Source organism: Struthio camelus, chromosome 7, assembly GCF_040807025.1.
Source record: "Struthio camelus isolate bStrCam1 chromosome 7, bStrCam1.hap1, whole genome shotgun sequence".
Classification (NCBI taxonomy): domain Eukaryota; kingdom Metazoa; phylum Chordata; class Aves; order Struthioniformes; family Struthionidae; genus Struthio; species Struthio camelus.
The window spans coordinates 20,453,389-20,475,126 of NC_090948.1; the positions used below are offsets into that span (position 1 = coordinate 20,453,389).

Below are 21,738 nucleotides of genomic sequence, written 5' to 3' on the forward strand. Positions count from 1 at the left end.
TTTTGCTTCTGTTCTGGAATAGGAATCAAGTTTTTGGGGAAGATTCCCTGTTCAGTGATGGTAGAAATTGTACCTTTCTTTGTAGGTGGCTCTTCCACAGTAGCCTTATTTTCAAGGCAACGTTTTCTTCCTATTTCCAACACAGCTTCCTCACATTCCTTGAGCTGGGAGCTTTCAGTTACTTTCTCAGAGTTCTCCTCTGCCAATTTTCTTTTAATGGTAGTTAGAGTGTTGTCCTGTGTTAAAGATAGATCAGTTACCTCGAAGTTTTACAAAGTGACCACCTAAAAGACTTCATAAGCTTTTACATACAAGTGCTTTTAGAAAAGAACCTGCATAACATGTTCTGACAGCCCCTCTACAAGTCAATCAGATACCTGTTACCTGAAGCAAGAGCAGGTAAACCTTCAGATAGTAAAAAGCACAGTACAGAAGGCAGAAAAGGAGACTGGGAAACTACAAAACTAAAGGCATAACGTAAGAGGAGCTTGTTTAGCACATGAAGAGAATTTCTGACATCAAAAGAAGTTGAAGAAACTGTCAAGTTGTAGAGCTACTTGCTTTTTGAACAAGTTCCTCACTTTCTTGTCATGGTGGCTAGTTTGACATTTTAATTGACTTCAAAGGCACAGATCACGTTTATCATGAAAGAGGTGCAACCTGGAAGCCTTGTAGGTTCTGCCATCTATACTTTAGACTATATATTTGACCACAAATAAAGTTTCTTTACTCACAGGACCATACAAGCAGTAAGCCATGATGGCATTGACAAGTACCAATTACTCATCCATGTACTTCAAGAATCTCCAAAGTTAAGACTCATAGTGCTGGTTTAAATTTCACATCACACTAGAAAAGTCACATAGAAACACTAGAGAGTTGGAATCTTGCTCTAGGAAGAAACAGTAGTAAAAGTTGTTATGACTGTCACCTATTATCACCCTCAGAGCACTCATACTATGAGCAAGCTAAATTGCTGTGGAGCAACAGGAGGTAGTGGGACATTAAAGAGAGGCTCGAGGATCAAGGCAAACTTAGCCTCTTGCTGCAGCAACACCTTCTTTCATTCCTCCTTTTCATTCAGGAGGAAGTAAAGAGACAGTGACAAAATGTCTCATCCCACTGCTTTAATGCCCCTACTCTGAGCTTATTCTTTAGAGTGGCTCTTCAGAGTCTCATCTAGTTATCCAACAAAAACTCCAGATCCCCTGCTTCTGAAAATCCTGTCTTTTTCCCTCCCTACTTCTCACTTTAACTTTAGTTTCAAGGCCAACTCACCCATTACCATTTCATGCAAACCTCCATTACTTACAGAAAGTTCCAACCTTCCAAAACAGTCAGGTCCACTGCAAGCATAGTGCTAGGGTTTTTTTGTATAAAGAAAATGAGATGTTTAAGACTTACGTAGTCTTTCACAGTTGCTTCTAAATGGGATATCAAATCTTGTAGTTTTGTAATAACATCATCTTTTTGCTCCACAATGTCCATCAGCTCTTGAATCCTTTTGTTCTGTATATTCATTTTCTTGGAGATACAAAATAGCAATTCAGTCAGCTTCTGATGTAATAAGTTGAACTATGCCATGCAGTTAGAAGCATATCATTTGAAGCAAGAGAGAATCTTGCAGAGGTTTTTCAAGGAGGAAAAAACCCAGCTTACCTCAGCTGCTTCTTTAAGTTGCTCAGCAGACTCAGCCAATTTAATCATCTGCATTTCAAACTCTAATAGGAAAAGAGGTCTGCATCAAATAAAGAGCCAGCACACAGTTTACCTAATAATCAGTTCCCCTAAATCTTCTGATATTTGAACAGCTTTTGAAGAAAGTGATTTATTTTTGTGTTGGCTTCTACTTGTAGGACACTTCAGAAGTTGTTCAGAAAACACTAAAACAGCTTGTTTTAAACAGACTTGTTGCCCATCAATTCAGTGCTCTAGGTTTTACACTGGAAATACTAGTAGGACATTCAGAATTAGAATTCTTTCCTTCTGCCATCACCTAGTAGAGCAAAGCTATTTCTGTTGATTTAAAACCCAACTAAATAACAAGTCTTACATATGCACTACTGCTTTCTCTTGAGTGATTCCAACCACTGTTTCCCCCTCCCCACCTCCAAAGACCCTGCAAGCCTGCAGTAGAGCACAACCGGAGTACCCATTTACAAAGCTAACCCTTGTTCATATGCTCTTGAAAACAGCAATTCCTTGACCTATTCTTCTCAAGCACTTGCAAACAATCCAAGAATCTTCAAAAAAACCTCCCCTTTGAACAGAACACACAACTTTAAGTATATCAAATGCCAAGTTAGATTCCATATTTTGATATGAGTCACAGCAAAAAATCCTGTGCTTACTGTTCCCAGGATGATACATACAGACACACACAGCCTCGAACTCAAGCACTGAAGCTAAATTTTTGGATGAGTGTAGGTTTCTGTGGGTTTTTCAAGGCTCCCTTTTCTTCCTTCTTCTGTTCTAATCTCCATAGTCAGTCCCACAAGATTGAAAATCACCATTGAAACTGTAAATATAAAGTAGAAACCACCTCCTTCGTGGAATCCTACCCTGGCTTATGATCGCTGCGCAAAGTTAAAACTTAACTAAACTACTTGGGCAAAATATTATCTATGTTGTAACTCCTCGTGGTGGTGGCTCAAGGAGGATTTGAAGTTTGCAAACTGAGCTTTAAAAGAGGGATTTGGTACTCTTATTCTACTGTCACAGACAATATTATATTGCACCAAATATGCCTAAGTTAAGCAACTAATATGCTGTAGGTACAATCATGCTTAAGAAGGTGACAATACTGAATGGTACAATTCTGAGCACAGAACATCTAGAGTCACACACCTATTAAAGAAATTAACTGGTTTTAAGCAATTTTATTCTATATGTTTTCAGCCACTATTTACTTTTGTTATTTATTTTTTTGACTCGTAGCACACAGCAATGGATTTTCCAAGTTTAAATGTATTTGGAGAAACACAGGTAAGGCCAAACATTTCAGCAACTTCTCTAAATTGCTCATTATATACAATTTTGAGGTGTATCTGGCAAAAAGTAACAAGTTTTAACAAAAAACTTACCACCTAAGGCCAATAAACTGAGGATTCAATCTTCATTCAGAAGAATGGTAAAACATTGGACTGCCTTTATCACTTACGAGATAATTATATTGCTCGTAAGGGTCACTGAATGAGGGTCATGTTGAGTGCTAGTAGAAAACATAAATGGAACTCAAAGCCACCACTTAGATGGCATTTCGAAGTTAAGACAATAGAAACAGGAGACCTTTTTAGTCTCTAAACGTAGTTCAGATTTTAAGGCATTTTATGAGCCAAAGAAAGCTCTTCTGAACTTTAGCTCTCACAGGTCAAACACTGAACAAGGCTGACAACTGTTTTGAGTTCAGCTTTCGTTATATAGGAAGGAACATGGTTCAGTGGTTTTTAAACTTTGAAACGCATTAATATCATTTAACTACACATCATCCGTTCCTGCCAGCAGTTTGCATTTGCCTGGTACCAAACATGAACTGATGTTAGTTTTCATAGAACAAGGTAAGTCAACCAGTTTTAATGCTCTTGGCATACCCTTCAAAAGCTTCTGGAGTGCATCAGCAACTATTACTTCTAATTTCAATATTTAGTGAAAGACATTTCTACACTATAGTCATACAATAACCCACTAACTTCTGCCTGTTCACTTGTGTGAAGCAGGAGTGTTTAAAAGAGTAGCCATAGAAAGAGAGATCTAGCTATTACAAAAGGAACAAGAAATTACTTTCACATCATGCAGTGCTCATGTTGCAAGTGTTCCTAAAAGCCTTACTAGATGCTTTGTAATAAAAGGATAGAGTCTTACAATCCCTATTAAGCATAGATAGGGTCAGAGAATTATGTTGAAGTGGCATTGTGAGGTACTGCTAAAGTTCCACAAGTTAGCTGAATGGAAAGTAAAATGGTAGAAAGTGCAAAGACTATCATATAACCATGAAATCAATAATTAATAATGTTAACATTTCACCCTACACACTGGAAGCTGAGTTTACTGAAAGAGTCTAGCAGATAGCTTTATGCTTGGTCTTAAAAATGGAATAACCAAAGCCAGTGGAAGTCGCTCAGCCAGATACCACAGAACTGGTTACCATCGCTGCGTATATGATTTGGTTTCCAAATCCAGGACAGATTTCTTTATGTTCTAAATCAATTGAATTGGATGAAATGCTAGCATTATTTCTATTCTACATCAATTCAGTCATTTTTTTCCCTTTCTGTCCTCCTGAGCACATTTACGTTCAACTCACCTCTGGTTTTCTGCATCAGCTCTTCTTCAGTTTTCACGAGTTCAGTGGTTTTTTTTGTCAGCTCCTCTTTGGTCTTAGTTAGTTCAGTGGTAACTTTTCCTAGCTGTTTTTCGAGCCAGCCTATAGCTTCCTGGGGGTCCTCTAGAGACACAATGTACCTATGTGCTGCTTCAGCTTGCTTTTTAATGTCAATGACATCATTCTGCAGAGAATCAATAATGCCTTCAAAATCAGTGCAGCTGCCTGGAACTATGCTATATCCTCCATTCTGGAAGACAATACATATTCATTTAGAAAGAGCAAACAACAACACAATAGCCATTATTTCCAAAGAAAATTTAGAAGAACCTTATTAATTCAACCATATAAAAACCTGTTCTAATGCCACTCTCAATAACATCTTATTTCATATGCTATTTGACTGCCAGCTTCTGTTTTTTTACACCCAGATTTCTATTATCAATTAATAGCTCTCTTATTTTCAGAGCATTTAATGACCCACTGTCACATTCCCTGTTATATCACCACAAAGACGCTCCACTTTAATATGCGAGCTAGTATTTTTTCCCTGATAAGAACATAGAATGAACATGTAAGTGAATAATTTTGGAAAGAGGCATATGCCTGAAATTCCCATACATGAATAAATGTTTGGAAGGTGAAATAAGTTCTGCGGTAACTTCATAGGAAGTAAAATGAAGACGTATGCAAGATATTGCGTTTAAAATCTTTTCCTTTCATTTAAAAAAAAAAAGTTTTCCAAAGCCACACGAGCCTGCCTCAAGTTAAGAGTTTAATTATGCTTTAAGCATACATATAATTCTCATTGTTTCAGTTGGAGCTGCAACAGCCTTAAGGAAAAACCCATATACTTATGACCCCTCTAGTACAGTCTACATATGGAGAGAAAAACACCCTAACCTCATACACATTAAACAGGCACTTAGTAGTTTATACCGTAACAGCAGCTATTTTCAATTTCTTTGTATACAGTAACTGTTGCTTTGTGTTTCACTCCAAAAATACAGTGTGGAGGAAGGGTAGGGGGGAATACAGTGCTTGCTAAAGATTTTAGAACATATGCCTACGGCGCAACAGTTCCTCCTGTTAAATGAGATATTTAGCTAGGGATAGAATTACACAACACTCAGTTCCTTGAAACAAATCTTAAAACGCCAAAAGATACAATCCCTTTAACAGGAGACTAGTAAAAGGCAAGGTGTTTGGGAACAAAGAAAATAAAAATAGCAGAAAAATAAAATACCAGAGGCCCAGCTTGCTCATTGCGAGGCAGATCCTTCAGTTTTTCTTCATCAAGGCTTTTATTATAGCCATTTACAAGTTCTTTGAAGATTTCCAAACGTCTGTCAGAATTTTCTTCCAGCCGTTCTCGTTCGCGAGAAAGGCACTCTCTGCAATAAGAAAGAAAAACCACCACTAAAAGCCAACTAGTTTGAGATGTTAAGTCACTAGCACAACAGGCCAAGACAATGTTTTTCCTGTATTTTGGCACAGTAACGTGATATTTCTACTCTGGGGTAGCAACACGGCTTTATATTCCCTGCTCAGGAAAAGGGAGAGACAAGTACGTGCACATAGACTATGGATGCCACCGAAAAAATGTATTTCCAAACTTCTGAGCCAGAATACTCATCTGGAATATCACTAAGACTAAAGGAATCAAAGAATTCGTAGGTGTTACCCTTTCCACAGGCACACTATTAACAAAGCTTTTATCCTGAGAGTTCTGTACAGTACGAACACACATTGCTTATAGAATCTACATACAGAGGATTTTCCTGAACTCATAGTCCAAATAGAAACTGATATATTAACAGACATCAATTCTAGTGGGAGTGTGTGGTCTACTCTGGCCAAGAGGCATATTTAGGAAATTGTTGAACAAAAACTACTTCTTATAGGTTTAAAAAATCATCGACGTTAACTTACTTGAAATCTGTTTCCCGCTCAGTAAAATATTGGGTAAATTCTTGTGTCACTTCTTCACGGATTTTTAGTTCCAGCAGTAACTTATCCTTCTTCTCAGTAATAAGTTTGTTCTTCAAGTCTTCTATAAGACTCAGCAGCGTCTAGAATTACCATTTAAGTTTTTCCATAAAGCCATGGTTTCCCAGAAGTGAGCTTTTTCCCTTTCCTGAAACACTACAACTGCACTTTATTCTTCTAATTTGGGGGAAGGTGTTCTTCCATTTCTTTTATTAGCTGATCCATGAACAGAAGCATTCATGACTAGATTGAAGTGTGTGTTTGATACTGGCACAGCACTTTACAAGTCTGCACAGAACAGGCATGTGCCAAGAATGTTAAGCTTTTCACAAGATTTCTTGAAATTGTTTTAAGAATCAAGCTTAAGTTCTAAAAGGATTTAGCTTTTTTTTTAAATGCTCGTTTTATGTGATATTAAGGAAACTTCTGAACAGCCTCCAGCCTTCTCTTTACTCCAAGATAGGCAGAGGGGAGAGATTTTTAAGCAAGCACTGCTCCAAAAGAGACCAAAATTGCTGTTGCTTGAAAAGAGCTTTCATAGTTTCCTTGTACACAGAATACAGAGAGATATATGTATTGCTGAAAAACAGATAATCTTTGCCATGCACTGACAAGTTACCAATAACAGAGAAAATCAAGCCTGCAATTCTCATCCTTCAGTTTGAATTTACAGGCGTTTGACACAGGTTTCCCACAACAGACAATAAGCCATGAGCAATCTTACTTTCAGTTCACAACATTGGGTTAGGGGAAAATGAGGGCAATGGGAAGGAGCAGAGGAGAATATATTGCTTTAAAACTCAGTGCTACTCTATTTCTTAAGATAATCCTGGTACATACCATATATTCTTCCTTTCCAATAAGGACCTTATTTTCTTCATATTTTTGCACTGCTTCTTCTCCTGACACATTATGCTGTTCTTCCATCTCATCATCATCATCTTCAATCACATCTTCTAAGCTCCTGTCCCAGAGTATTGTAGCTCTTTTCCTTGTTATCTGCATTTTAGTGTCACTAAGGAGCGATGATTCTCTTGCTGATTTCTGGCCAAATGACTGATCTTGGGGAAGAATAGAAGAGTCCAGAACTAAAACCTACTCAGGAAAAAAAGAACAGCCATTAGTACTTCTTAAACCTTTCCTAGTGTTTCGAAGAAACACCTGCACTTACCTATAGCTCTCCTGGACACAGTACTTCCCTAGCCTATGCTCAATTTAGAGTCACTATTATACCAGTTTCCAGAAATGGACCAGTTTCTAGAAAATGGAGTTATTTCAGCACCCAGCCCTTCTTCTGGGTCTTGGAGCTCCAAGTTTCATCAGCTGGACAACCCACAGGATGGCTGCCACCAAGTAGATTTTTTAATTTCTACTTACTTTTTTTTCCCCTTGCTGCTTTACATACAACTGAATGTTACCCTACAAATCCCATTTCTTACACAACTCTCACCTCACACTCTTCTCCCTCTAGTCTCATACTTAACCTACTTAGATGAGTCCGCATCCCAAAGGCCTATATCTATTCTCCTTTGAACACATTAACTTTCAAACATTTTTCCATGACTTCCATTTAAGGCTGCAACAAATTTCATTGGAGTTATATCAGCACTGCATTCACTCTTACTGATTAATCTTCATTTTCCTACCAAAGCCTCCAGGAACACAAAAAAGGACCCTTCATGTCCTTTTTCCTGTTCAGTCTATTTTTTCCAACACCTGACACGAGCAGGATATCAGTAGCATACAGAGGCAGCTAGCAGTGCTCCCCCTGACAGGAACATGTTTTAAGTAGAGAAGAAACATTTAAATCACTGGGAACTTCTTCTGAATACAAAAAGACTGTAGAAGTTTGTCAAAATTATGACTTTTAGCTGGAGATGCTCCTCTGCCACCAAAAAGGTATTCCCCAGCATAGCCCTTTTAATAGCTTTACAAGAAAATAAAGCCTGGCAAAAAAAAATTAAAAAATTGCCACATGAGATTCTAAAGAAAATCACTAACAAAATTCATGCTCTTAGAAATGAGGAAACTTTCCAATTAAATGCAAATCAGAAGAGTACACTCAACAACATAACTATAGCATACTTACTTTTTGTGCAATGGCAGAGAACTTTAGCACATTGAGTGTTTCATCATATGCTGAAGCGCATTGGCTTATATTTACTATCATGTATACCTTCCCTCTTCCACTGAAGAAACCTTGAAGGAAATGTGTTAGTTTACTTTCCCGAAACGGAATGTGCTGCTGCAACCTTTAAAGACAAAAAAAAAGATTATCAGAAATTAGACAACTTCCAGTCAATGCAAGACCTATCTATCCTGAAGACTCCAAAATATTTATAACACAGTAGCAGTAGCCTTTAAATGGTTTAGAATTGTTTTCAGTTGTTTGTAGAGAGACTGCATGACAGTTTGTAGCAGTTTAGAATGCTGTTTAGCCATTCATTATCATCTCAAATATGCTACAGTAATACAATCAGTGCAAGCACTTGAATCAAAAGAATGTCCAACATTTAACCTAGGGTAAGGTCACATTGTGTCTTGCTACTTTGAACTACACACTTCTCTTATCACATTAGAAAAAGGGAAATATTTAGTTCTAGGCGAGCAGCGTTCAATATATCACTGATCCCTATCACTCAGTATCTGGTCTCTGGAAACAGCCCAGGCAAGATAAGTACACACCAAACACAGAAATTCCTCCTAGAACATCTTAGTCTCCAGCAGTTTGGCATTTCCTAAACAAGAAGCTGTGTCATTGAATTTAACAGCTAGCAGTAGATGTTTTGATATCTACAGGAAGTTAGACATTGGGCATTCCTAAAACATGACTAACAAATTTGCCACTGTGTAAGTAACCTGCATTTTGGACATACGACAGCTATTCAGTTATACAAATAGAACAAGAAAGCAATGCTCTTGTTAGAGCACCATATATAGCTCACAAGCAGCTTTGCTGCTGGAGTGACAGTCATTTTAAGAAATTGCTGCTTCCTACTCAACCTGTAAGAGGCATCTATTAAGACTTAAGAACATTTATGCTATACTGTTTAGAAATCCCAAGTTATTAGAATCAGAAAAAACATTCTGAATGTTAATGATCATTTAACAAGTAGCTAGTTTTAATACATCTGTCCCATATAGCAACAAAATGAACAGAAGACAGACTGTAAATTCACCAAAGTTCGGGCTATCAGAAACATAATTTTGTCCAATTTTAAAATGCAATCAACTCTGAATAAAGTGTCAGGAACCATGTTACAGTGCAAATGAATTTGGCAAGCATACCATCTAAAAGTCAGCAGAAGTTAAATCAACTCTCAGTTGAACTGCTGTGACAGAAACAGATCTTCAAATTAGAACCTGTGGAGAAAGCTTGGACAGTAATGCCCAAATGTGACTATATATTGTCCTGTTTGGACAGCTAGCAGAAACTTATGTATTAGTCTGATTTAGGTCCCTAAAGCGAGGGCCTAAGTAGTGGGGAGGCTTTTTTCTGCATGTTTGCATATAGTTAGTTATACCATTGGTGGGGAAGTGGGGAGAGCGTTAAAATATGTCGAGATTTAGAAAAAGATCAATTCAGCAGCTAACATTTTGTGGAAGAGTACACAGTTGTGACATAGCACAATAATATCCCACTGATGAAAACTGTTACATTAGAAGCGCATAGGAAACAGAGGAGTTAGTTAACAAAGGAGGAATAAAGAAGCTGAAATTTTGACTCTTCACAATATTAACTTATTCCAAGGTTTCATAAGTCAAACTCAAGAAAACAGAATCAATCACTGAGGTCTATGACACATTTAAAGGATGTTAGAATTTGAGTAGTTTATCAAAAAGCAAAACTGACAAGTTTAAAAAATAACTTCAGTAGGTCAAGACTTTCCAGGTCTGAGAAGTCTGTACATCTTTTCCACTAACACTTACTATCAGTATTAGTACTGTGTATTTTAAACAGTAGCTTTTAACTATCACACACAATACCTAAAAATCAGTTAGCAATTCTTAAAAGGACTTACTTTGACTGTTGACAGTTCTTCAGTGCATTTATACACTTGCCCAGAATCAGGAGAGAGGTGTTTATGTTCCCACTCTCTTTCAATCTATCACCCTCATTGCGTGTCTTGGTACATCTTTCTGAACCAGCAAGATCACAGAGTGACAATCTGAAGGCAGATAAGGGAAAAAAAAAAAAATCACTTTTCTTGCTTCAGAACACCTACAAATTATTCACTGTTTTCAAGGTAATCAGTTTTCCCAGAGAAAGTTTCTTCTTCAACCACGTGAACCCTCCCATCCACTTCAATACTGGTTCCTCACCTTCTTCCTTCTGAGGACTTGCATGAGATCAGAAGTTGAATATTGTTGACTATAGAGGAATCTCATGCTGAGTAAAGGGGATAAGGTGTAGAAAAGCATTGCCATGGGGTGGCTTGAGCTAGGGGACCAAATAGTGTATGAGTGCACAAAGCAAGGAAACCACCATTTGTGCATGAAGTGCTATGGGTGAAGTTCTGGGTATACAGCACAGTACTACCGCGCCAACATAGAGAATGGTACTTAAGTTAGCAACGTTACTACAGGAAAATGAGGGAGACCCAGCTCTGAACTTACTCATTGACTCGTGTCACTCGTGGTGCTTCTGAATCTTCAATTTTTAGTACCTTAACTGTGAATATACTGTGACTAAAAGGAAAAGTTTAAGCAGCTGAGAAGTGATGAAATGAGAATATCTTCAAAGTACTTTTAGTCTCTAGAACACCCGTTTCCAACTTCAGTCTGTCAGCATATTTAAGTATTAACTCATTCAATTATAATACAACAAGCTTTTTAGAAAGACATTTTTGCCATACTTATTTTGCTTTTTACTCAAGGTATACTACCAAGCTTTCACATTATAATAGAAGCCGACATTTAGATAACAGGAAGCTAAGTGCTTCTGTTTGAAGGAGAACATTTAGAAAATGCTGTTAGCTTTTATACATGTTCATCCTGTAGCAAGATTGAATCCTTTTGGCTCGAAACACTGAGTTACATACCCTTAAAGGATGTCAGAACCAAAACCTAGGTATCTAGAATTTGGTAAAGCCTCTTCCCCTCCCAAAAGCCACAAGCTATATTTTAGGTCCTCCTTCTCCTCCAGACCACCCTATCCTCAATGTTTTTCCTTACCTTCTGCTGGAAGTAGTATTTAGTTTTGTGCTTGCAATACTCTGGTGTTTCAATCCCAGTTTTAGAAGTCTGAAAGCTTCTTTAGAATCGGAAATCTGAACCCACTGCAGATCTTGAGGAAGTAAAACATGATCATCTTATAAATATAATTAGCAAAGATAAAGAAGGGAGCAAGAGACAGTATGTGCATACCAGATATATCTGCTCAAGACATACATTTGAGTAAGTCTATTTCAGATAGAAGCTATTATATGATGACAAATAAGATCAATAATCCCCTCCCACGGGAAAGGAAGGGAAAGCGTATCATGTTATGCAAATGCATGTACATGTCATTATATATTATTTATATATACACACAGAAATTTATATGTATACATAAAGATCGTAACACCTTTTATGTTCAAGGCAGAAGTCTACAGTACTACAGTAAAGGCAGTTTAGAGTTTCTGATCTAGGAACACACACACCTCTTATTACAGAAAAACTGAGGTTTCCACAGCCAAGTTTGGGTATTTGTAATATATTCTAATCACCTTTTACATAAGAGCATCCCTTGATGTCTTGCGCGAGACGTAGTGTTTTTCTCTTCTTGTCACTTGATATTGGAATCAGTAAGTCATAAAAGCATTCATTGTAAATCTCGAAAAACGAAACCCAGACAGAAAATTTCATGCAACTCTCCACACTTGGACTAGATTGCTCTGATTCCTTTAAGGGTTCTTTCAAATCTGCCAAAAAGCACAAAGTATTACAAGTCTATATGTGCCTAGCAGATTGAATTGCATTTCCAAAGAGATAAATAAAAGTTTATACTACAGCAGCCTCTAAAAAGAGTTTCTCTGGTCAAGAATCCATTGGAATTTTTCCCCTTTCTTCAAGTAGCTGGAAGTCATACTTGCCCTACATTTGTACAAAAGACCTACTCTGTCACCTGTTTTTCAGTTGCAAACACTATCAAACAGAGCTTGATTAATTAAGAGATTACAGAAAAAGAGATCAAAGAAATAAAACAAGTATACTTAATTCTTCCCTTTTAAGAAAGACTTAGTATTTAGGGGTTTTATGCTCCAATTAAACTTCTACGTACTTAAATAAGTGTTCAAAAAAACCTGTCAGGATAGCATTAGGGCCCACAGGCCAAGCAGTACTACTTTTCCTTGCTAAAGTGTCACCTCATTTAGTATCAGTTTGGGTTGGATGCACAGGTAACCATCTTCTAATATTATCCTTGGCTTTTCTACTCAGGCAATCACTTACTACCTAAACTACAATTATGCAAACAAGTGCAAAGTAGTTCTTTTGTTATTAGCCTAGGCCAGAAATCAGTTGTTGACAAAAACCAAAAAGCTTCTTTGCCATCCCTTTTTTTTAAAATTGCAATCTTCAATTTAAAATATACCTTTAGAATCAGCTGGTGCTTTGCTGTGAGTGCTATTTTGATGGTCTACCTACAAAGGAGAACAAAGACTAAGATGTATTGTTGACAGTAAAAAGTTACTTCAAAATTAGCCACTTTTGTAACAGCTCTATTGTCCTACTATGTAGTCATACAGCATAGTTGCAATATATGCCAATAGAAAGATACTGGCTACACATTGTGTCTATTTCAAGGCACCCCCATGCTCCCACTGAGAGGGTTATTCTTACCTTCATGGTCATCCCCAACACTTCCCTTGCATCACAGCGGACAACATTTCAGTTTGAGTTTACAGAAAAATGGAGGGGCAGGAGCCCACTCAGGAACAAGGCAATAGTATTATTTGTGATAGTCCAGTTGTAATTTCCACATTACACTTTACCTGGTGATGCAAGAGGGTCCCAAAACTGTTACTATTTTGCTATTTCAAGACTTCCATATCTTTTAGCTTACAAGTTCCACCCTCAGAAATGTTCTAGCTTTGCTGCTGTTTCTCATTTATAGTTTAGATGAGGCAACTGGTTGCTTATTACATACGCCATAGAAACATTCCACAATTGAAACCATAAAGATTAAACTTTGGAAAGGGAAAGAAAAAAGTCACCTTTTACCAAGCTCTTTCAAAAAAGTTAAGATAGAACAAATCCCTACTGCTAGAGCCTGAGGTTCATACACATGCATTCAGTTCCCAGTTTTAATATTTAAGATAGAGCTGCAGAGAAATGTGACTGAGAGCACTATACTTAAGGAAATAAAAACGGATCAAAAAGATTTCTCTATGTATTGCCATGAGTATGCTTCATATGAAGCTAAGACTCCATCAGTGATTCATGAAACAACGAGATGTTGATGACATCAAAATTTCTAGGAAGTTTCTTAGCTTTACATACAGAAAACACTCCCAGATCTGGCTCTACTGAAGTAGATGTAACCAAACTTATAAGCTTAAGTATTGTTCTTATGAGCAAAGATTTAGAAATTAGAGGGAGCGCTCATGTCATGTACACATATCTCCCCAGTCTACTCCATGGACAGAGTCTGCAAGCAGCTTTCTGTTTCCAGCATTTTATTCCTCTGTCCTCTGCCAATCCAGATCAGTTTTACACAGCTTGCATCCCAACATGTATACAAGAGACTTTTCCTAAAAAAACCCTTAAAAATTGTTAGGGGTAGACTTTAAGGAAAGTTTGTTTCCCCCCCTTCCCCCTTTTAAAGGGGTGAAGCCTTACAAGTCTGCATGGCTTTACAGCGTCTCTCAACTTATTTACAGCTTAGGAGGCTTTAATATTAAGAAAATTCCCAGTTATATGAAACTATGCATTACAAAGTTGTCCCATGTTTAGGATTTCTGAAACTTAACACAGAATTAAAAAACCTACAGATTCTATGTGATGTCATTAAAGCATTTCCAGGCAATAATTTTGCTTCTATAGTATGATGCATGCCCTCAAGTTATTATCAAATACCATAAACAAGTTTAATTAGTCTTCAAAGGTCCCCATTGCCTCCAACCCACAAGCAGAGCAGTTTCATAAATACCACCTTGGAAGAACAGAAGTCAGTGGAGGAAGTGACACATCCTTGCTCTCACTAACAATGAGATTAGATCCTTCTTAAAAAAGTCTTGAAGCCAGGAGAATGAAATATCCAGATGAAAAAAGACTTATTCTAGAAAAAATTGCTATTAAGCATGCTATAGTAACAGCTGCATAGGTTGAAATTGTTTCCATAGGATTTAGTAGCAACACCAGAAGGATAAGTACTGCAAAAGAGCGCAAGCACTAAATGCACACAACACGCAGTAGTGCTTTCTACATAGTCTTTCTAAAGAGGGAAAAGGGAAAAAAGTGATATGATAGTCTTAAACAGCACCTGGCATCAAAGCTGACAAAGTCATTTTAGGGTCATGAGATCTGAGGCTTTACTAAAAAGTAACCGAGAAACAGGCAAGGAAGAAAATATTAAGAAAACCCAACACAATCTTGCTCACTCCTGGAAAAGTGCAGGACAGAGCTTGCCATCCCAAGTTCTACTTTCTTTGTTCAAGATTTCTTAGCTGTCTAAACGGAACCATTTGTTGGCTTCTCACGCTCGCATCACTGTTACAACTGAATCAAAGCATCTTCTGACTAAACCACACTCTTACCTTTATCTGATATCTAAGAAACCAAGGGTAGGAAAAATGAGTTTATACATTCCAGAAGTCAGACCATTTCATCCACATCAAGTCTGCATAGCAATCACCTTTCACTGTTTTAACAATGATATTTTTATAAATCAAGGAAAAAAGTGACAAGTCCATGTTAATAGTTGTAAAATACTGTAGTGAATGGGCTGCTATACAGACCAGAGTTTCATCATCATAAAGTGATAAGTTTATCTAGATAAAGAAAATATAGCCTGATATTTATGGAATAAAGTAATCAAAAGCTTTTGTTGAACAACATTTCTTCAGAATACCCTTACTTACAATCAAGAGGTTGCAAATTAAAAAATGGATGAGGAAGTTAGTCTCCTTCCTTCCCACAACTTTGCACATAACGTTTAAAGAATTTTACTGCCACCTGCCTTCCATACCAGAGAAGTCCACATTCAAATTGTGGATAAGATCAAGATAGACATATTCCATCAAGCAACAGTTGAATACCCCAGTAAAATCTAGCAGGCATTTGGGAGATGCTTCAGCTTCTTCATGGAGGGGAAGGGAAATAAAGACAAGAATTCCTTTATTTCATTTTTTTGACATCTGCTCAATTTTGTTTTTAGTGTTCCATTCAATTCTGAATTAAGACACCAAAAAAGTATGATATCACAAGATACAACTCTCCAATAACTGCAGTTAGCCCAAACAGCTCAAGAGTTCCAGACAACTTATAGAACTGAAATTTACTTTAGGAGTGCTCAGCAATGAGCACTAGAATGATCAGTTTAAGAATAAAATCCAGAAACCTCTTTTGGTTTCCACTCCTTGTAAGTTCACTGGCTTATTTTGCTCTCCTTTCAAGAGGGTTTCTATTTTTAGCTTCCTTTAATGGTACTATACCAAACTGAAAGAGGTAACAGCCTCAAAAGCATGAAAGTCTTTAGAATTCTAGAAGATAGTCAATTGACTAAGGAGCAGACCTAGTAGTGTCCCATGACTACTTGCATTCAGTTCTCCTTAACCACCAGTGATCCAGAGGACAAGTTATAAAATGTCCAAACTACAGAAAGCACTTTGGAGTTCACATCAAGTGTTCAGCCGCAGATTAGAAATCCACAGGAGATCAGGGTTCACTAGCACCACTGCGCAACTAATTGTTAATTTAAATAAGGGTCCAATAGCAAATAGAAGCACCCATGCTCAAATGCAGATAGCCTTTTCCTGTTGCAGAATGAAGAGGGCAACATCGAGCTTTCTGCAGATGAGTATACTCATCAGGATAGAAGGGAGCACTTCTCTTACCTCTTTTGTTAGACGAAGTATTGAATTTTTAATAGCAGCTTCTTCTCTCACTTGGTCTTTAGTGAGTTTTATATAATCTCTACACCGATGGGGTTTGAGATCCATTGCTGTGTATAGCTTTCCTTGAATACTTTTAAATAGCATATCCATTGTCCTTGGCAGAATACCAACATCATCTTCTGTCCCTGTAAGCAGCATCCAAAAAGAAAAGACTCAATTCTCTCATGAACAAGGTGTACACAAAAACAAAGACTGAAAGACAAGAGATTCCAATCTTAAGACATAATCGAAGATTTGTAGGCCAGTTACCACCTGAAGCAGTACTTTTTGTATTCTCTAGAAGTCAGAAATTTTAATAACACATTTTGGAAGGTATTTGGCTTTCAGCAACAGTTCATGCTCCACCCTTTAGATAGGAAGGTGTATGATATAGAAAAAAGCTGGGTATTCTGCACAAACCTAGCTACAAGGAAGAACATTCATATATATTTGGAGTTTTTCAATTGTATTTCATAGGCCGCCTTCTCCTCTCTCAAGGAGATAATCTGGAAAGAAAGCTAGCAACATTGTCTCTCAGTTGTAGCTCTGTACTAATCCCACAGAACCTACAAAAACCATAGAAACCTGTGACCAGTAGATTAAAGTCACATCCTCCTTTCCCCCATCTCAGCCCTTTCCTCAGGGCTTATTGCTTATGTACCAGAAAGGCAAAAAAGGAGTCAAACAATGAAAATCCATGTGTGCACTTGATCTTTCTTAAACTGGATGCAAGTTTTAAAAAGGTTCACTTCCAATTTCTAACCCAGGGAGAACGGAAGAGACTGATGTCCTGCATTCTCAGTTTCTGCCAGCATCACTCTCCAGCAGCTGATAGGAGAGACTATTCCTGAGGAAGATGGGCTCTTATCAGTTACATCACTAGCTGTCTTGTCAGGATAAGAGCCTAAGTAAAACCTGGCTGGCACTCAAAAAATACACACATATCTTAAGTCCAAATACTATTGCATTAGTTTATTTCTCCTAATCTCTTCCTTCTCTAGCCATTTCTGGTTTATTGTAATGCCATTGTAACTCAACCTAAGGTAAACAGAACAGTCATTGGCTAAGTTACAGTATATGAAAAATCCTGAAGATCTTCATCCTTCACGTAACTCCTCTGCCATTGACTGAATACAGACTCCTGTGTAATGCCAAAGTGGAAAGCTGTACTAACAATTCCATAAAGAACAGAAGGAAACCATGGCACTCAGTAGGCAATATATTTTCTTTGCATTTACTAGCAAAATCAGAAGGAATAGGCATCTGATAGTAACTTTTACTTACCTGTCCATTACAAAACTAGGAATATTCCAAGTTGGCAAAAACATTACTTGAAAATATTTACTCAATGGCAAGTACATTGTCCTGCATTATGATTTCACAGTCCCTTTCTTATAAGGGAGGAAGCTATCAATAAATTGATTAACAAGATGTGTCACTACTCAGTCTTGAGCCTGTTTCTTTAGAACTACACTTTTAACCGTTCTTGCCATCTAGTCTTTAGTTTGGCTGTCACAGCCAGTGTAGAGAACTGAGGACACAAGAAGGTTGCCCTGGAGTTGTCATTCAACAGCACTTACCCAAAAAGCTACCACTACCTCAACATTTTCAAGAGTTTCAGGTGTTACAGTTGTCTCCATTTCCTACTTATCCAAAACTTAGTTTCGGATTCTCTGAAAAAGAGAGACCTTTAGCAAGTGCTCAGAAGTCCTTCAAACAAGTGCTGACTTTCTACAGCTGAGTTTCAAGATTATCTGTATTAAAGATTCATTAAAAAGAGGATTCTGCCATTCTGCCCTGCCAATTCTTACTGCTAGAGGACAGTTAATCCCCAAATACTTAAAGAAGTCAGTAGAATCTGAAAAGCTGAGAATCAAAGTCTCACAACAAAGTAAATAAAATACCACCACCCACACACCACAAAGCAGTCAAGTATAGGGGACTGTCCGTTTCAAAGATTTCTTTTGTACTTATTCATTACAGCAGGAAAGACCATCTCGTTGTTGTCCCAGACTAATGATAAGCTTGAAGTACCGGCTAGCCTTCAGTCATAACCCCTTCAGTCATAACCCATCTAATAGAAGATTGCTTAGAAGACAATTGATCAGTTAGATAAAGATTAATTTCATATGGCCAACAAAATTCAGCATCCTTCTACAATTTCTATAAAATAAAAAAAGCAATTTTAGATGCTATGCTAGTTGTTACAGAAACATTTGTTACTATTGAATACAATTATCTCATTTGCTTAAAAGGTTTGAAAAATAACCAGAGAAAGGACGACTTCTGCCCAGAAAGGCTATTGAGCTTTGACAGTACAGAAATAGTGCCTCAGGAAGCAAGATAACTAATCAGTTACTGCTAAATGCAACAACTAGAGACAACCTGAAGACAGACACATACTTGAAAGCAGTCAGACACACTTTAAAGTGTTTATTCTTTATGATAAATGCTATTCCTTATTCGAAAATAGAACATCTGAGTTTGTTTTATTTGTGAAGACACATGTCTAACTTTGTAAAGTTATTTACAAACTTTTCACATCCTGATACATAGGACATTCATTTCCTTAACTTCCCCCACCCCTGCAACATTCAAGATACTTGGGGAAGGTGGGGACAGGACAAGGCATAGCAACTGCGGTAGTCTTCCAAAGAGTCACTATATGTATAGGTAAACTCTGACTATTGTCAGTTTAGTGATATCTGTTAGGGAAGGTGACTTTTAAAGATCATTTATTACTATTCAAAATAAGCCAACATATACCATTACAGTTTAACTAACACAAGAAGTTAAGAGTATCCCAGTCACTCCAAAGTGGAGTGATATCCCTGCTATAGGTACCCCTCACTTAAAACTAAAACACACACACACACCATTCAAGGGGTGAGGGTAGGGTGGGACACAGACACACCATTGCTACTCATACCTTGGAACGTGTAGGTTTTTCCAGCATTTGTAACACCATATGTGAAAACAAGACGATTATATCCTTCCAAGAAATCTTGCACTGGTTGCTTCATAGTACCTTCAAAGAACTCCTCTTGAGTTGTTTCAGGTCCAAACACCTGATCATCACCAACAAACCAATTAACATCTTTATTTTGTTTAATTAGTCATTAAAGCCTTTTAAGAAGTCAGAAATTCTATATAATTACCATCTTAAAGTATATCAATAGTTTAAGTTTTTCTAGTTTGCTTGGTATTAAAAAAATTCAACTTGTTTAAGAATTAAAAATTTAAAACAACTTATTTACTTGTGAAAAAGTGAACTTCTGTATCAGCTGTCCAGCAGTTTTTTCACTTAGCCGACTCAAAGAGTTTTTGGGAGGTTTCAGTATGATGCTTGTTGAGTCTTCAAGTGAAACACAGTCCTATTAAATGACATAGCACAAAACACGTGCAGGAAAAAAGTATGAAGAGTTCAGCTTATAAGAAAGAAAACTTTTGAAGCATTTTTAGATTTAAAGTGTCACACCTGAGGTTCATTTTCTTTTTCCAGTGAAGTGAATGGCCTAATACGAAGGCAAACTTGTATGTGTCCCTTAGACTCCAAACTGCTCCTCTTAAAAAAAAGAGAAGAGAGAGAGAGAGCGCGATTAGGAAGTTAGAAATGCAACTAGACTGTATGCTTGATAATCAGCACGTTCAGACAGTGCTAGTTTCATCAGGTCCAAGTCTTGTGGAGCAAGGGGAGGATTTACAGCTACTTTTGCTTTCCACATCAAATAAATCTAAAGTAATTCAACAGTTGAAGCGTTCGGGCCTCTGCAGAAATTCACTGTAGTAACTTAGAGTTTCAAAACAATCTTGCAGCACACATGTAATACTATATTCAGGCCATGTGGAAACTGAGAATGAAACTCACAACTTTCCGTGATTAAGCTGCTCTGAACTCGCATTAAGCACATGCACAAGTTGATGCATTTAACAAGGTATGAATGCAATGATAACAGCTTAGCCCATTCCATTTATTTCCACAGATAAAAAGCATATTAAGATAATTTAGTCCTTTTATTCAGGCACCAGACAATGCAAACACTAAACCATTCTTACCTGGCTTACATCTGAGCTTGAAGAAACCAAAGAAAATTCATCAGAGAGATCTGCTTTAATATCTTCCACGTTTACTGGTCCTGTTCTTTGAGGCAGCTCAACACTAGCAATATAGGATGGTCTGAAAATTTTCTCTTTATCCAAAGCTGGCTCCATCCTGCAATATGATAAAACAATTTTTTGCTCTCTGATCACATAACACATAGCTTTTAAAATGTATTAGCCTCAGGCTGACTTGTCTTCTAAGTGGTAGCCACAATTTCTTTAATGAGAGAGCTTTTTTAACCTGCTCATAATTTGTATAGCAAGTTTCTGATTGCAGGGGATGAAGGGGCTGTCAGAAAAATGAAGCAGGAACAGAAATTCTTCTTTCAATAAGAAAGAACAGTTTACTAGGGAAAAACCTTGGGCATATACCACCACCTTACTAAAATCATGATGTCTGAGGGAAAGATGTGTACAGATATCATTAGTAAAAAACAGTCATATTGCTCCACATCCTCTTCACCATCCCACTTTGTGTTTATATTGCCCATTTAGAATGGAATCGCACTGCAAGAGCAACCCAAGCTTCATGGCTATCTTCACAGGACCTGATACATGCTTGGTGTTATAGAGATAACCCAATGTAGCTTAAGGTAAGGCAGAATTCAGAGGCATCCTAAAAGTCTAACATTTTGAGCTTTTAAGGGGACATTAGAAAACTCCAAGTCAGAGTACAAATTATTACTCTGATCATTTGATCAGTAATTCTCTTTTTTTTATTCTGTAAGTCATTGACGTTTGTGCGTATCAGAATTGGAGCAGTGAACATTTGCTAAAACAAGAGAAAGTTAAATTGATTCAGTGTTAATAGACAGTAAAGAGGTGAAGTTTCAACATAAAAACCTTTTTAAAAGTTAAGTTAATTCTAGAAACAATTCTTTCCTCCCCCTCGTCCTTTTTCCAAGATGGATTAACTGCAGCCATGGATATACTAGACAGAGTGAACTGGGGCATCTAGCAGCATCTTTCCAGAGTTAGTATGACCTCAGACAGCAGACTAAACCAATCACCAGATTTACCATCAGGAAGGTAGTTCTTCCCCTTGGGCAGATTTGGTAAGAACCATTGGAATTTTTTCACCTTCTTGAAAGCATGGTCATCCTCCTACAATCATTAGTGAATTTTATTCAAAAATATTAGTGCATTATGTCTGCTCTTTATGCTTCTTATTGCTTCTTCCTGTGAAATACAGTTGTGACTTTGGGGCTTTTATTGCAGATTAAGTTTAGCATAACTTGCTAGAAGCTG

The 21,738-nt window shown here is 37.3% G+C and overlaps 1 protein-coding gene across 5 annotated transcripts in view; it reads right to left on the reverse strand.

Annotated features, from left to right (window-relative positions):
- KIF20B (kinesin family member 20B) overlaps positions 1 to 21,738 on the reverse strand; it is a 49,149-nt gene that overhangs the window by 23,238 nt on the left and 4,173 nt on the right. For 4 of the 5 annotated variants that reach the window (XM_068950096.1, XM_068950098.1, XM_068950097.1 and 1 more), the window contains exons 2-19: positions 20,446 to 20,602; positions 19,868 to 19,954; positions 19,647 to 19,763; positions 19,319 to 19,457; positions 16,351 to 16,535; positions 12,888 to 12,936; positions 12,022 to 12,216; positions 11,486 to 11,597; positions 10,928 to 10,999; positions 10,333 to 10,479; positions 8,400 to 8,562; positions 7,151 to 7,405; positions 6,254 to 6,393; positions 5,568 to 5,715; positions 4,304 to 4,571; positions 1,660 to 1,721; positions 1,405 to 1,524; positions 74 to 236 (exon numbers count right to left, since the gene is read on the reverse strand). In XM_068950096.1, coding sequence (XP_068806197.1) covers positions 74 to 236; positions 1,405 to 1,524; positions 1,660 to 1,721; positions 4,304 to 4,571; positions 5,568 to 5,715; positions 6,254 to 6,393; positions 7,151 to 7,405; positions 8,400 to 8,562; positions 10,333 to 10,479; positions 10,928 to 10,999; positions 11,486 to 11,597; positions 12,022 to 12,216; positions 12,888 to 12,936; positions 16,351 to 16,535; positions 19,319 to 19,457; positions 19,647 to 19,763; positions 19,868 to 19,954; positions 20,446 to 20,601 — 2,578 coding nt within the window. In that variant the 5' untranslated portion in view covers position 20,602. Of the gene's footprint in view, positions 1 to 73; positions 237 to 1,404; positions 1,525 to 1,659; positions 1,722 to 4,303; positions 4,572 to 5,567; positions 5,716 to 6,253; positions 6,394 to 7,150; positions 7,406 to 8,399; positions 8,563 to 10,332; positions 10,480 to 10,927; positions 11,000 to 11,485; positions 11,598 to 12,021; positions 12,217 to 12,887; positions 12,937 to 16,350; positions 16,536 to 19,318; positions 19,458 to 19,646; positions 19,764 to 19,867; positions 19,955 to 20,445; positions 20,603 to 21,509; positions 21,597 to 21,738 lie in introns of those variants that run through there. The other variant, XM_068950095.1, reaches the window with a different exon arrangement.